Raw genomic sequence first — 15,685 nt, forward strand, 5'->3', positions numbered from 1 at the left:
CTGGCACCAGGTGAGACTGTAAGGGGCTGGGTCAGGCCAGGCTGCAGGTGGAAGGGAGAAAGCTGCTGGGTGGAGGACAGGGACTGCCCTGGGAGGGCAGGAATGCAGCCTACCCTCTGAGGAGTTCGTGGCTCCTAATCTGGCATCTGGCTGTCCCTAGCTTCCCTAGACTGTGGGGCTGGGTCCACTTGAGCCTGGGTGACCCAGTACCCTAGGATCCAGAGCGGGCTACAGAGCAAGGCCAGCCCCAGGATGAAGGGATGAGACTAGCTGAGACTGAGGGGCCACCCAGAGCGATGGGTGGGAGTCCAGCCCAGCTGCCCCTATAGGAACTGACATCCTTGTGAGGGCATGTGTGTGACACCCTGCGGGTGGACCAGCCCCGAGCTTGCTGCCTGGAGTGCCATCTCCCCTGGCACAGTCTCGGGATCCCTTCTTCTCTCAGGGGCCTCCACCTTCGGCCCTTCCTGCACCCAATGTGTGGCTGGAGCAGGAAGGTGGGAAGGGTTGGCTGGGGTTGGCTCATCTGGGCAGTATCCCACTCCCCGGGCTGAGGCCAACCCTTATTCCTATGCGTGGACCTGCCTCTCCTACAGATGCTGCCATCGCACCCCCAGGTGCTCTGGGGCAAGTGGACCAGGAGAGCACATCCATCCAGAGGACACTGATGTGCCCTGAGGCTCCGGGACCCACCACAGGGGAACATACCAGCCCCGGCCCCAGACCTGGGGGGCCACCTGAACTCCAGGAGGCCGGCCAGAATCCCCCAGGAGTGGAGGCTGGGGATGCATCCGGTGAGGCCTGGCAGCAGGCTGAAGGCAAAGTACCACCTGCTTCCAGGACCACCCCCCCACCCCTAACCTCCCCTCCGTTCTGACACCAACCTTGGTTAATTTGGGTGCCCATCCCATGGGGGTGAACTAGCAGAGCCTGGGGACCCCCGACATTCTGATGGTTCCACATGTTGGGGACCCTGGACAAGGCCCACCCCTCACTCAGCCTGTGAAACTAGAGGGGTGGATGGGTTCTGGGAGGTCCTTCCCACCCTGAGCATGTCTGTCCCAGGAGCCAAAGGCCTCCTGTGGTCAGCCCTCAGGGGACAGCTTGGGTACCCTGTGCTCCTGGGAAGGTGAGGAAGAAGAGGGAACAGAGAGTGAGAGGAGGAGGAGGGGAGAGATTAGGGAAAGAGGTAGAGAAGGGGAGGGGGGAGAGGAGAGGAGGGGGGAGAGGAGGGGAGGGGGGAGAGGAGGGAAAGGGGGAGAGAAGGGGAGGGGGGAGAGGAGAGGAGGGGGGAGAGGAGGGGAGGGGGGAGAGAAGGGGAGGGGGAGAGAGGGGAGGGCAGAGAGGAGGGGAGGGGGAGAGGAGGGAAGGGGGAGAGGAGGGGAGGGGGGAGAGGGCGGGAGGGGGGAGAGGACGGGAGGGGGGAGAGGAGGGAAAGGGGGAGAGGAGGGAAAGGGGGAGAGAAGAGGAGGGGGGAGAGGAGAAGGAGGGAGACCAGGAGGACGAGGGGAATAGGAAGGAACAGTAAGTGAGCAGTGCCCCAGGCAGACCAGACCCCTGGAATGTTCTATGGGGCCCCTCCCCCCAGCCCAGGGGGCTGAAGTGCACTTGCATGGCTGGAGCTCTAGGTTTGCGGTCACGGATCCTGTGCTCTTGGAGCCCCTACTCTGGCTGTCCTCCCCTCCTCTGGGCCCTGGAGGTCAATGCAGAGGCAAGTCATGAGGGATTGTCTCCAGCCCTATCCCAGGCTCCGTCTCACTGGGCCCCTTGCCTCCCACCAGGCGAGCCCCAGAAGGTGCCGCAACGTCTCTCCCACGAGGGCCTGGAGCAGAACTCTCGGGCACACGCTGAGGTCCAGGAACGCGTGGTGCCCATCCGGTAACTTCGCCAGCTGGCTGGGGCATGCGGGGACATCCTGGGGGCAGGGTCGGGCACGGGGACAGGAGAGTAAGGGGTGGAATCCCAGCACCCCTGCACTCTCCATTCCAGCCCCACTCTAAGCCCAAGGGTAGGGCAGGGAGGAGAGGCCACCCCTGGAGCAAGGGAAGTTGGGGGAGCTCCCTTCTCACCCAGGGCTGGGGCCCCTTTCTGTACATCCCCTCCCAAAGAGTCTGCTGCAGCCCCCCATCTTATCTTGAAGCTCTGCCTCCCATACCCCAAAAGTGGAAGGGTGGGGCAGACAGCTAACTCCACTCCATGGCCCCAGGATGGAGGGCGCTGCCTGCCCCAGGGCAGGTGCAACGGAGCTCTGGGACATCCACAGCCACGTGTTCACAGAGACCAAGCACAGGACGTATGTGTACCAGGCCAGCGACATGTATGCCACAAGTAGGTGGGGGCCCGGCACTTTACACGTGTGCCCACCATGCCCTGGGCAAGGGGGGACATTTGCATGGAGGGGCCTGCAAAGCCACCTGGCATGGCCCAGCCTTACTGTGGCCAGGGCCCCTGCTCCCGCTCTCCCTGTGCCCCCTCAGAAGGCATCACTGGGAGGGGAGATGCAGGCAGCAGTGACCTTTTCCCCACTCAGAGTTAGCATATTCTGTGCAGCCTGCCCTCAGAGAGCCGAGGTTGAAGCAGGAGAGACAGGGGTTAGACTGAAGGAAGCACTTCCGGACCATCAGGGGCCTGGGGGGAGTCAAGATGGGGTCACCTTCACTTGGGAGGCAGGTGGGCTCTTTCACCCTGGGGTATATCTCGGGGCCTCTCTGCCCACCTAGGGCACCAGGACACACCCGGGGTTACTGCCAGCCCACCTGGGTCTCTGTGAAAGTAGGCCGGGGATCAGAGATTTCAACACAGGACAGGCTGTGGTGGGACAGAGCCAGGCTCCTTCCCAACGGCTCCCTCCCCTACCCCCAGGGCCCCCATCCATGCAGGTCACCATTGAGGATGTGCATGCCCAGAGGGGCAGCGTGGCGCAATTCCAGGCTGTCATTGAGGGCAACCCGCAGCCCACGGTGACCTGGTATAAGGTAGGGACAGGCCAGGGTTGGGGGCCTGCCGGCGGGAGGGGGAGTGTGTGAAACCCCACTGGACTGGACACAGCACTCACTGAAGGTCATGCTGGGCCGTGGTGCTGGGGTCACCCATGGTGGGCTGATGGCCTCCCTGCCCTCCTGTGTCTCCAGGACGGTGCCCAGCTGGTGGATGGCCCCCGGCTCAGCCAGCAGCAGGAAGGGACCACGTACTCCCTGGTACTAAGGGATGTGGCCCAGCATGACGCTGGTGTCTACACGTGCCTGGCCCACAACGCTGGCGGCCAGGTGCTATGCAAGGCAGAGCTGCTGGTCCATGGGGGTGAGTGGGGGACCCCTTCCCAGGCCTGTCTTGGCTCCATGCAGGCGTGTGGGGCTGTGGGTATGGGGGTCCTGTGAGCTCCCACAGGCTCGGGCACTGTAAAGTTGGGGGACAGAGAGACGGGGTGGTCATCTTTGCTCACACCTACAGCTTCCCCCTCCCTGGCTACAGGCGACAGTGAGCAAAGCTCTAGGAGGAAACTGCACTCCTTCTACGAGGTCAAGGAGGAAATTGGAAGGTATTGCCCGTCCCCCATCCCAGCCCCAGGAGCCTCACCCGCTGGACCCCCGCCCCCTAAGACCCTCATCCGCAGCCTCCCGGATTTCCTACCCCAGAGTTTCCATCCAGGAGCTCCCAGCCCTCCCCCCCACTGCACCCCTACAATCCCCACTTCAGCACTAGCAGAAGCCCACCCTGCCCCCCGGAACCCCGCCTCCACCGAGTACCTGCCTCCTCCAGCCCTCACCTTCTGGAGCCCCTGCCTCCTGCGAACCCTACCTCTTTCCGGAGCCCCTGCCCGCAGAGGACCTGCTGCCCCACACCTGCTGGGAATTCTGCCCCCTCCAGTACCCACTGCCCCAGCCCCTGCTCTCCCGGAACCTCCCTTCTCAGGAGCTTTGCCCCCTTCCAAACCCCGTCCCCCAGGAACCCCACCCCCAACGCGCTGTACCCTCCTCCCAGGGGTGTGTTCGGCTTCGTGAAGAGGGTGCAGCACAAGGGCAACCAGATGTCCTGCGCCGCCAAGTTCATTCCCCTGCGGAGCAGGACACGTGTCCAGGCTTATCGGGAGCGGGACATCCTAGCAGGGCTGAGCCACCCGCTGGTCACTGCACTGCTGGACCAGTTTGAGACCCGAAAGACCCTGATCCTCATCCTGGAGCTGTATCCCGTCTCACCCCAAGGGTGCAAGGTGGTGGGGGGGAGGGGGATGTGCCCCAGACACACAGGGGTCCGGAGGGCTGCGTGGGGCCTGTGGTTTTGGTGATCCCAGCCCTGCCTGCCTCATGGAGGCAGCCGGTAACGCTGGCGTTTCGATGCTTTGTGACTAACCCCCTCCCCGACCCCGAACACATTATACAGACCTCATAGCTCCTAGGCCTTTGGGCCAGGAATTTGGGCAGGGCTGTGTCCAGAAGGTCCGAGACGTGCGCCTGTGGGCTCCTCCCGCTGTCCACGTTGCCTTTCCAGCAGGAAGTTTGGACTTCTTACCTGGCTCCTGCAGGCCCCAAGCGCTGACGCTGCTTCGGATGCCTAGCCATGCTCCGAGGAGGGGCACACACCCTACCGGATCCACCTGCCACACTCGTGGCCCAGCTGAGGGTCTCTGAATGTCGTGTGTGCTCACCACACCCCCACCTCCCCAGTCAGCATCCCCTGCGGGGGGAGGGGGCACACGTGGGCTCTGTGCAGAGGGGAGAGGATACCTCCACTCCCACTCAGCTGCTGCCCACTGGCCTCAGCCCCTCTACTTGGGGCATCTAGTCCCTCACACCCTCCTCAACTGCAAGCACTAGCCTCCCTAGAATAGCTCCCCCCGCCCCCCGCCCCGAGATAAGACTCCCCCCAGGCGGTGTGAGGCCATGAGCGTTCCAGACCCTAGAGCTTTCCTTGACAGTCCCAGGTGCTCGTCGGAGGAACTGCTGGACCGCCTGTTCAAGAAGAGTGTGGTGACAGAGGCCGAGGTGACTGTGTTGCCTGGGCTGCCCACCCAGCTTCAGGGCAGCCTGCATGCCTGGCCAGGCCTCCTGCTTCCCCTGCCCAGACCACCTGTCCCTCAGACTAGCTCCCCAGCATAGTACTGCCCACCTCAGAGACCTTCTAGGGTATTCCAGGGCCTCACAGGGTGTTGCAGCTCCCGTCGGGCTTTCAGAGCCGTCCCGTGCCCGGGGCTCGCTTCTTCCCCACCCCAGACTGCACTGAACTAGCTGGCCAGGCCTCGCCTGCTCTCCCAGTCGCCTCTTGCTTTGCACAGGCTGCTTCACACACCCAAACCTGCCCCGCCTTGGGGCTCAGAGGAATCCCCCAGCTACAGGGGTCCGTGAGGCTTTGCATGTGACCTGCCCTGCGGGACCACCGTCCCAGGCTCAGGTCTGGAGGGAATTGGAGGCAGTGTAGGTGGGAGCAGGCAGGGAGGTAAGTAGAGGGGGTTCTCGAGGCTGGCTCACCTGAGCACCAGCCTTTGCTGCAGGTCAAGGTCTACATCCAGCAGCTGGTGGAGGGGCTGCACTACCTGCACGGCCAAGGCATCCTCCACCTGGACATAAAGGTATGTGGCTCCCTGGCGCCCCCAGAGCCCCGTGAGGGGCAGGTGGGAGCCTGGAGCCTATAGGCTGAGAGGGTGCAGGCCCAACACATCCAAATTTCCTGTCAGGATTTCCTCACCTCTGGGGACAGGGAGCTCAGTATGCTATGACGGCCCCTTCAGGTGGGGTGCAGGTCCGATGGAGCAGAAGCTGTCCCCAAATGGCACCAAAACCTGTCCCCGGGGCTGCCCACTACCCCATGCTGGCCTCACCATCCTTGTGGGGCAGCCCCTCAAAGACCCTTGAGTGTCCTCCCCAGGCCCGGCAGCCCTGGGAGCCCCTTCCTTAGGGTACGGCCTCACCCACTCCCGACTCTGCCCGACAGCCCCCCAACATCCTGATGGTGCACCCTGCTCGGGAAGACATTAAAATCTGCGATTTTGGCTTTGCCCAAAAAATCACCCCGGCAGAGCCGCAGTACAGCAGATACGGCTCCCCTGAGTTCGTGGCCCCCGAGATCATCGAGCAGACCCCTGTGAGCGAGGCCTCCGACATCTGGTGAGTGGGGGGCACCCGCTCTCTGCCTCCTCCTCCCCCTCACCGGGCCAGGTCTGGGGTGACTCACGGCGGTGGTTTTTTTCCTGCAGGGCCATGGGGGTCATCTCCTACCTCAGGTGAGCAGACCCCGGCTCCTGTCGGCTGTCTCCTCCAAAGCCGGCCCAGACCCCTCCTCAGCAGGCCCACGGGAAGCCGTTGAACTGCTGGCTGCTCCTCAGATCAGAGACCCGAGACCTAAGGGGCAACTATCTTGGGAACATGCAGTCAGCCAACTCCGATAAGGGGTTTCTGCCAAGTGCTTTTCACACACACCCTGTCACAGAGGAGCTCTGCTGGGTCACGGGGCAGAGCACTGAGCTATTTCCCTAAAGGGTATAGGTAATTTGTCCAGAGCCCCCTTATAACAGTTATTGCTGCCCTGAGGACGCTGGTGGTGTAGACTGAGCCTGGATTTCCTCTACAGGTGGAGCCCTGATTCCTTCACCCCCGGCTAAGGCCAGGTGCCCCCTCCAGACTGACCCTGGATCTCTGCCCCAGGCTGAGCCTGGATCCCTACCCCAGGCTGACCCTTGATCCCTATCCCAGACCAAGCCTGGATCCTCACCCCAGCCTGGGACCAGATACCCACTCCAGGCTTAGCCTGGATCCCAGCTCCAAGCTGAGCCTGGATCTCTGGGCAAATCTGAGACATATGCTGGAATTCTCAGGGCTGGATGACAGTGGTGTTCAGAGGCATCTCTAGTCAGGGCTGGGAGCCCCCAGCCACCACCATCCCCATGAGACCCAGCACTCCCTGTCCTGGCACCCTGCCTCCCATGGACCCAGAAATTCAGGTCCCGACTGAAGGCTAGTCAATGTCTCTGCTTTCAGCCTGACCTGCTCGTCCCCATTTGCTGGCGAGAGTGACCGAGCAACCCTTCTGAATGTCCTGGAAGGGCGGGTGTCCTGGAGTAGCCCCATGGCCACCCACCTCAGTGAGGATGCCCAGGACTTCATCAAGGCTGCTCTGCAGAAGGCCGTGGAGTGAGTGCACACGCCCTTCCCTCTGCCTGAGGTCCTCATTCTTGCCCCAGTGACCACTTGGACTGATCCCGCCCTTCCTCTCTCCACAGGGCCCGGCCCAGTGCCGCCAAGTGCCTTGCCCACCCTTGGTTCCTGGTGAGTAGGCTAGACGCGGGCTGGCCTGGCTCACGGGGAGGGAAACTGAGGCCAAGAGGAATGGGGGCCTGCCTGGGCTACAGGGTGCACCAGGGTCTCCCCGCAACATGCCTCTCTCGCCTGGGCTCCCCCAGAAGTCTGTGCCTGCGGAGGAGGCCCACTTCGTCAACACCAAGCGGCTGAAGTTCCTCCTGGCCCGCAGCCGCTGGCAGGTGAGCTGTGCTGCCCTGTGGAGGGGGCGAGGGGGTGGGGTGTGGGGGGGGAGGCCAGAGAGGGGAGTGAGGCCCAGAGAGCTGGCTGGCTGTGTGTGCCCCTTCTGGGTCTGGGAGAGCAGGGAAGTGGGGCTGGGCATCCTTCATTTCAGGTCTTTGCTACCTGAGACACCGGGGTGAGGTGGGGCAACATGCAACACCCCTGCCAAGATGGGGACACACTGGCAGAGCCCTGGGCCCACGTCTTTTAATGCCCACCATTTCCTGAGCACCCCTCTGGGCCCACCGAGAGCTGGGAAGGCAGCGGGCAGCCAGCTGACGACCCCCTGTCCTCCACAACCCCAGCGCTCCCTGATGAGCTACAAGTCCATCCTGGTGATGCGTTCCATCCCGGAGCTGCTCCAGGGCCCGCCCGACAGCCCATCCCTCGGGGTGGCCCGGCACCTGCGTGGTGATGTCAGTGCCTCCTCCAGCAGCTCTTCCTCCTCCGACAACGAGCTGGCACCGTTCGCCCGGGCCAAGTCGCTGCCCCCCTCTCCGGTGACCCACTCCCCGCTGCTGCACCCCCGGGGCTTCCTGCGGCCTTCCGCCAGCCTGCCTGAGGAGGCCGAGGCCTGCCCACCCGCCGCAGCGTCGCCCCAGGGTGCACAGCCACCAGCTGCCCTGGGCTGTGTGCCCCGGCAGAGTGTCATCCGAAGCCTGTTCTACCAGCAGGTGGGGGAGGGCCCAGAGCTAGGGGGCCTGTCCGCAGGCAGCAGACGGCACCCCGCCCGGCGGCGGCACCTTCTCAAGGGTGGCTACTTCTCGGGCGTCCTGCCCGGCCTTCGAGAGCCACTGTTGGAGCACCGTGCGCTGGAGGAGGAGGCTGCCAGGGAGGAGCAGGCCATCCTGATGGCCGAAGCACCCTCCTTTGAGACCTCCCTGCGGATGCCCAGTGCAAGCACCCAGGAGGCCTCTGGCTTCAGCCGCTCCCTGGACCTTGACGGGCGGAACACAGCCAGCCCCTCTGCCAAGGCCTGCAGCAAGGGGCAGTGTTCCGCTCTGGGCCCCTCGAGCCTTCAGGGGGCCCATGGAGAGAGCATGCCGGGAGGGGATGCACATGCCAGGGAGAAGGAGCATCCAGAGGGGCCCCTGCAGGGGCTGAGGCTACTTCCGTCCACCGGTGGTGATGGGTGCTCCGCTCAGCAAGAGGGGTCATTGCAGGACAGCTGTGGAGGGCAGGCTGCCCCTTTCTTTCAACCCCAGAGGAGTTCTGCCCCCCAGGACTGTGGCACCCCTGCTGCTTTGGCACCACAACCTCCTGGCTCCTTCCCTCCAGGGCACTGCACAGAGCCGCTCTTGACATCCCCGAGCCCTTTCTTCTCAGGAAAGCCACAGGCCTCCCCCTCCCCAGCCCAAGCAAGCCCCCAGTCAGACTCTGAGAGAGGGCTGAAGGACACCCCTCTTGCCGGGAGGCCTGATCCACCCAAACCCCCAGAGCCAGCCTCCCATATGGGCATGGAGCCCGGCCCCTCCCTGGACATTGAAAGCCTGTCCCAGGAGACAGAGGGCCTGTCCCAGTCTTCGCCCAGTCCACAGCGGCCTCGGAAACTGGCGACCACACGGAAGTTCTCCCTGGGATTCCAAGGGGGCTACGCGGGGGTGGTGGGCTACGGCACCTTTGCCTTTGGTGGGGATGCCGGTGGCATGCTGGGTCAGGGGCCCCTGTGGGCCAGAATGTCCTGGGCTGCCTGTCAGTCCTCGGAAGAGGAGGAGGCAGGGGCCGAGAGCCCACCACCCCAGGCCAGCACAGTGCCTCTACCTGAGGGTGGCAGGGCCCTCCCGAGGGCCTCCCAGGAGGTGAGCTCACGGGAAGACTTAAGTGGGGGCTCTCAGGTGTCGCTCGTACAGATCCGGGACCTGTCCAGGGACCTGGAAGCGGCTGACACTGTGTCTCTGGACATCTCGGAGGTGGATCCTGCCTACCTCAATTTGTCTGACCTGTATGACATCAAATACCTCCCATTTGAGTTCATGATCTTCAAGAAGGTCCCCAAGCCTGTGGAGCCAGAGCTGCCATTCTCCCCTGAGTCTGAGGCTGGGGAGGAGCTGGCTGAGCTCCCAGAGGCCGCATGGCCGGGCATTCTGGGCCCGCCGGCAAGCCTGGAGATCACAGAGGAGCCAGAGGACATGGAGGCCCTGCTCGGGGAGGCTGCTGGTAGCAGGAAGCGCAAGTGGTCACCCCCTTCCAGCAGGCTCTTCCACTTCCCCGGGAGGCAATCACTGCTGGAGGAGTCCACAGAGCTGGGGCTACGCCAGAGAGTGAGGGCCTCGGTGGCCCACATCTCCCGCCTCCTGAGGGGCAGGCCTGAAGGTTACTACCCCCACCCTGCCCCAGGACTGGGCACATCCATGTTCCCCACTCTGCACCTTGGGTCTCCTTGTCCAATAGGACAGCTCAGGAGCTCACCTGAGTGATGCAGGAAGCCCTCCCCCGTCCCGGTGCTGCCCACACCTCCCGGGACACAGTGGCTTGTTTTCGAGGTCACCTTTGCAGCTTCGATCCCTCCCCATGTGCATGTGAGGCGCAGTTGTAATTCAACTGCAGTTACACCCCTGCGGAAGTAGGAACCACACCAGCCCTCCCTGATCCTTGAACCCTGGGCCCTCAGCCACGCCTCCCCAGGCACCTGTGGCCCCTTGAGCTGCTGCCCTTACCTGCCCGTGGTGGCCCTGCCTAGGATGGGCTGATGCTGATGGGGTAGGGAGGGTGGTGCCCTCTGCAGCAGATGTAGCTCGTTTTCAATAAGACCCCCTGGGATCTGGGCTTTTCTGCCACATGGGAATCCCACAGTTGGCCACAAGGGGCCCCAGAGCCTTCCTCCCATGCTCCCAGAGGAGCCAGGCCCCTAACGTGTGACCTCTCATGGCCACTTGCGTACTGCAGGTCTGGAGAAGGAGGGCCCCCCCAGGAAGAAGGCAGGCCTAGCTTCCTTCCGCCTATCAGGCCTGAAGAGCAGGGACCGAGGTGGGTACACTGCCCAGGGGCTGGGCCCCCACTGCAGCCCAAGGGACCTTACTGTGGGGAAAGGGAACCCTGCCAAGACAGTGCATGGCGGGGGGAAGCTCACACGCATGGGGTCTTGAGTACACAGAGGGACTCTGGCGCCCCAGCAGTCACGGCCCTGCAGTCCTGGAAGCCTTCCTGGAGTAGGCGCTAGTGTTGGAGATGAGCCGGTTGGGGGTGGGGCTCATCTGTCTCCCCACGGCGGAGTCCAGGCCTTGCTCTCAGGCTTAGGGTCACCTCTGAAAGCTCACCTCACCTCCCTTCCCCAGCACCATCGTTCCTAAGGGAGCTCTCGGATGAGATGGTGGTCCTGGGCCAATCTGTGACTCTGGCCTGCCAGGTGTCGGCCCAGCCAGTTGTACAGGCCACCTGGAGTAAAGGTAAAGAGCTCTCCTGAGGCTGAGGGGCAGGGGGGCAGGGGGTGCTCCTTTAGGGCATTACTCTCATTGTACAGAGGGAAACTGAGGCTCAGAGAGGGTGTGGGCCCCGGGTGTGACCATGAGGCAGGGCACCTGTGGGGAGCTCCTCTCGAGGTCCACTCTATCCTGCTGCAGACGGGGCTCTTCTCGAGAGCAGCAGCCGCCTCCTCATCTCCTCCACGCTCAAGCACTTCCAGCTGCTGACCATCCTGGTGGTGACTGCCGAGGACCTGGGCGTGTACACGTGCAGTGTGCGCAATGCGCTGGGGACGGCGGCCACCACAGCCATTCTCCGGAAGGCAGGTGCGTGGGCCGAGCAGGGCCCAAGGAATGTGATGCTCACCACCCAGGCATCCACATCCTGGCACTACCAGGGCCTGGAGGGGTCACAGAAGGCAGTAGCCGGCTCTGCAGCCCGGGACTCCCGGGAGGGGACGCAGGAGGCGGCCGGGAGGGGATGCAGGGTGACACAGCCGGCCAGGCCCTCTCCCTGACACCTCTTTGGGTGCTCCTCTCCTTGCATTTCCCACGGTACCTCCCTCCCTGTGTCTCCAGCAAATGCAGGAAGAGGCGGCTTCCCGTTTTGTATCTCTATTATAGTCAAACCAGGCTCTCAAAACACAGCGCTGGGGTGTGTTTCTGGGGGAGCCAAGACAGAGGCTGCAGGCCTAGCTCTCAGACCTCTGACCTGGTCCCCAGAGGGGGCTAACCCCCACGAGCCCTGCACCACAGCCCAGCAAAATAGAGGCCCCTCTGACTAGAGGCTGGGATTGGTGGTGGGCTGTGAGCAAGGGCCATTCCATGGGGCTCCTGGGCAGGCACCTGTGGAAGGGGAGCCTGGCGGGGTTGGGTAGGGCAGACACCTCCTGAGGCCCCTCGGAGGAGAGGTGCTGAGCCCCTCCTACTAGTCAGCGTTGGAAGGGACCTCTGAATGAACTGGACCAAGTGAGGGCGGGCTCAGGGGCCTGGCAGCAGGGTGCAGGAGGATGAGGCAGGGCTGGCTGGGGCTCAGAGCTTCATTAGAGAACCCCTGGGAGCCCGCCTCAGATTGCTGTCTGTGGGCCCTGCAGAGCGCCCCTCTTCCTCCCCACGCCCGGACATCGGGGAGGTGTATGCGGACGGGGTGCTGCTGGTCTGGAAGCCTGTGGAGTCATATGGCCCCGTGACCTATATTGTGCAGTGCAGCCTGGAAGGTATGGGGCCACTCCTGAATCCTCACATCCTGGGGGGCCCCAGGGTCGCTGTGGGGGGACGGTGGGGAAGCACCTGGCTGCTCTGCACCCCTGGGTGGCCTGCGTGGGCCTCTCCACCCTGACATGGAGTGGGGAGGCCTTGGGCTGCCTCTCACCCGCTCCTGTGTGGCCCAGGCGGCAGCTGGAGCACGCTGGCCTCAGACATCTTTGACTGCTGCTACCTCACTGGCAAGCTTTCTCGGGGCGGGGTGTACACCTTCCGGACGGCCTGTGTCAGCAAGGCGGGCATGGGCCCCTACAGCAGCCCCTCGGAGCAGGTCCTCCTGGGAGGGCCCAGCCACCTGGGTGAGCCACTCTGCGGGGCTCTACGGAATGCGCCCTGCCACTTCAGTGAGTCACACGCTCACTTGGGATGGTTGGTTCTGCCTGCTAGGCTCCCCACCCACAAATGGCCTGAGGAATGAGAGGTCAGAGTGTTCGGGGGTTCAAAGAGGGCCCCCCTGTCAGGTTGCCTGGGAAGGGGTGATGGGAGAAAAGGCTGGGGGAGACGGGGCTGCAGGGGTGCCCTCTACCAGTCATCGGCTTCCCCTTCCCACAGCCTCTGAAGAGGAGAGCGGTGCCTCAGGGCCAGCCCAGCCACTCCCCAGCAAGCAGACCTTCGCCTTCCAGACACAGATCCGAAGGTACGGGCCCTCTAGGGAGAGCGCGTGGCAGCGTCATGGCCCCACTAGCTCTTCATGCTCCCACCCCAGCCCCACCTTCTCTCCCCTCTGATCACTTCCACCTGCATTTGCCTCAGTGCATCTGCCACCCCCTCCTGGACCTTCCCCCTGGGCTTGCTTCTCTGAGATTGGGGTCCGGCCTGGGCCACCCGGCGGGCTGGCCCCTCACCAGCCTGGCCCATGCTTCCTCCCTAGGGGCCGCTTCAGCGTGGTGCGGCAGTGCCGGGAGAAGGCCAGTGGACGCATGCTGGCTGCCAAGATCGTGCCCTTCCACCCTGAGGACAGGACTGCCGTGCTGCGGGAATACGAGACCCTCAAGGGCTTGCGCCACCCCCACCTGGCACAGCTGCAGGCTGCCTACCTCAGCCCCCGACACCTGGTCCTCATCTTGGAGCTGTGCTCTGGGCCTGAGCTGCTCCCTTGTCTGGCCGAGAGGTGAGAGGGCGGGGCCTGGCCTGGATTCGGGGCTCAGGACCTGGCCGCCAGCACTGTGGTCCACCTCTGGCCCACCTCCGGGGCCCGCCTGCACTGGCCAGCTGACCAGGGTGGCTCAGCAGAGCTGGGCCTTCCCTCCTAAGCCCAGCAGGGAAGTCTGGTGCTTCCCCGTGGCCCCTCGGCTGTGGACAAAGCCTGGGTGCCCCTCCCCACATGCCCCCTAACTGGCCCTCTGCCCCCAGGTCCTCCTACTCGGAATCAGAGGTGAAGGACTATCTGTGGCAGATGCTAAGTGCTGCCCAGTACCTGCACGCCCAGGGTATCCTGCATCTAGACCTCAGGTCCGAGAACATGATTGTCACAGAGTACAACTTGCTCAAGGTTATCGACTTTGGAAACGCCCAGATCTCCGCCCAGGAGAGGGTCCTGCCCTCGGAGAGGTTCAAGGATTACATGGAGACCATGGGTGCGCAGACACCAAGCCTGATCTGGGGGAGGGGGGTGCCAGGAGCAAGCCCTTCCCCCAGCCCTGTCTCCCTGCCTGCTCCACTGCAAACACCCAGCCCCTCACCTGTGACCCCCACCCATGCCGTCCCCAGCTCCGGAGCTCCTAGAGGGCCAGGGTGCCCTTGCACAGACCGACATCTGGGCCATAGGTGTCACGGCCTTCATTATGTAAGTCTCCACATGCCCTGTGGACTGGGAGGGCTGGCTGGAAGGGCAGGCCTGGGGTACACTGAGGGTGACCCCAGGTCCCTGTGACTCCCATCCATTGAGCATGACCTCAGTCACTTGACCCCCACCCATTCAGGTTGAGCGCTGAGTACCCGGTGAGCAGCGAGGGGATGCGAGACCTGCAGAAAGGGCTGCGCAAGGGGCTCATCCAGCTGAGCCGCTGCTACGCGGGGCTGTCCGGGGGCGCTGTGGCCTTCCTCCGAAGCACGCTGTGCGCGCACCCCTGGTAGGCACCCCCACCTACCCTGCCTGGCCCATCCCCCTATGACCTGACCTGCCCGTCGTGGGCGGGAGCACGGCTAACGCCACCCTCCCGCGCGCTCCAGGGGCCGCCCATGTGCGTCCAGCTGCCTGCAGTGCCCGTGGCTGACCGAGGAGGGCCCCGCCAGCTCCCAGCCTGCGGCCGTGACCTTCCCCACCGCAAGTCTGCGCGCGTTCGTGAGAGAACGCGAGAAGAGGCGGGCGGTGCTGTACAAAAAACACAACCTGGCCCAGGTGCGCTGAACGCCCGGCCCTGCGGGACCGCACCTCTCAGTCTTTCAGGACTCCCTTCACATGCATACACACATCAATAAAAAGCAGAACTGGATGAGGCGCTGTTTCATTATTTTGTTTGGGGGAGGGGGTGAGGGCCCTGCCACCTTCCTGGTGTTTGGCGGAGGGCAGAACTGCCCTTCTCTGTGCCGGCTGTGTGCCCGCAAAGACTTCATTAAGACTAGAGCCCTCTGAACCAGTTCAATGTGGAGGCAGCTCCATGCTCTTGCGGGTGTGTGCGTTTCTACTAACCGTGTCAGTGCTGCATCAGACATGGACACAAGCCCAGGTAGTTTGCCGGGAAAACCTGATTGTGGGCACGTATCAAGGATTCCGACTTGCTCCACCACAGCACGATTCCTGGGGTGGGGGAGGAGCTGAAGCTGGAGCGTGTGGACAGCAGACACTACCCTCTTAGTTCTCAGCGAGTCTCACGGACGTGGTGCAGAGACATGCTGGTGAATCCAGCCCTCCTTGCTTTCCTCATCTCCAGACAACGGTGTCCGCACACTGGACATCCACCCCTTAGATCTTACTTGAACACAAAACACTTTATCTAAAAACCAAACATCTGCAAAAGTGAACTGCCTCCCCACCCAGCTCCCCCCCCCACACACACACACACACTAACCTTCTGCAGACTCAGTAAACATGGCCACTCAACCAATCCTTAAGCCCAACCGCCTAGGTCCTGGGCACTGTGACCTTACATTGCCACCTCAGCAGCTGACCCCACTCCATCCCCTCATTGGCTCACCTGGCAAGGCAGGAATGGAGGTGGGAAGGGAGCCAAGGTGGGCGCAGGCTCTGTTTTCTCTTGGGCTGGTAGGGTTCTGCTGTTAGCAGAAAGGCTTCTCCCTTAGCTCTTCCCATCCGCATTCCTCCCACCCCCCCACCCCACCAACGTGGCTCCATTAACAGCCCCACACCACTCTCCTATCCTCTGTGCTCTACTTATTCATCCCTCCCTCTCTCTTAACCCCTGGCAACCACTGAAAGGATTTTTGTTTTTCTTTTTCTTTTTAACTATCTCCATAGTTTTGACTATTCCAGAATGTCATATGGTTGGAATCATACGGTATATAGACTTTTCAGATTGGCTTTTTTCACTTAGTAATAATTTAAGGCTC

General features: G+C 63.1%; 1 protein-coding gene across 1 annotated transcript; it reads left to right on the top strand.

Annotated features, from left to right (window-relative positions):
- The first annotated feature begins 1,492 nt into the window (after nt 1-1,492).
- On the top strand, nt 1,493-14,610 carry LOC132517384 (obscurin-like). The gene is made up of 25 exons (XM_060144487.1): nt 1,493-1,878; nt 2,207-2,328; nt 2,863-2,975; nt 3,132-3,300; nt 3,472-3,538; nt 3,982-4,182; nt 4,922-4,982; nt 5,489-5,566; nt 5,929-6,101; nt 6,191-6,217; nt 6,972-7,124; nt 7,214-7,259; nt 7,394-7,471; nt 7,817-9,824; nt 10,398-10,478; nt 10,787-10,897; nt 11,072-11,239; nt 12,007-12,129; nt 12,304-12,519; nt 12,728-12,812; nt 13,047-13,286; nt 13,529-13,752; nt 13,886-13,961; nt 14,098-14,247; nt 14,348-14,610. The coding sequence occupies exons 1-25, from the start codon at nt 1,613-1,615 to the stop codon at nt 14,523-14,525; spliced, it is 5,214 nt and encodes a 1,737-aa protein (XP_060000470.1). The 5' UTR covers nt 1,493-1,612; the 3' UTR covers nt 14,526-14,610.
- Nucleotides 14,611-15,685: the final 1,075 nt, after the last annotated feature.

The sequence above is a fragment of the Lagenorhynchus albirostris genome, chromosome 3, assembly GCF_949774975.1.
Source record: "Lagenorhynchus albirostris chromosome 3, mLagAlb1.1, whole genome shotgun sequence".
Taxonomy (NCBI): Eukaryota; Metazoa; Chordata; class Mammalia; order Artiodactyla; family Delphinidae; genus Lagenorhynchus; species Lagenorhynchus albirostris.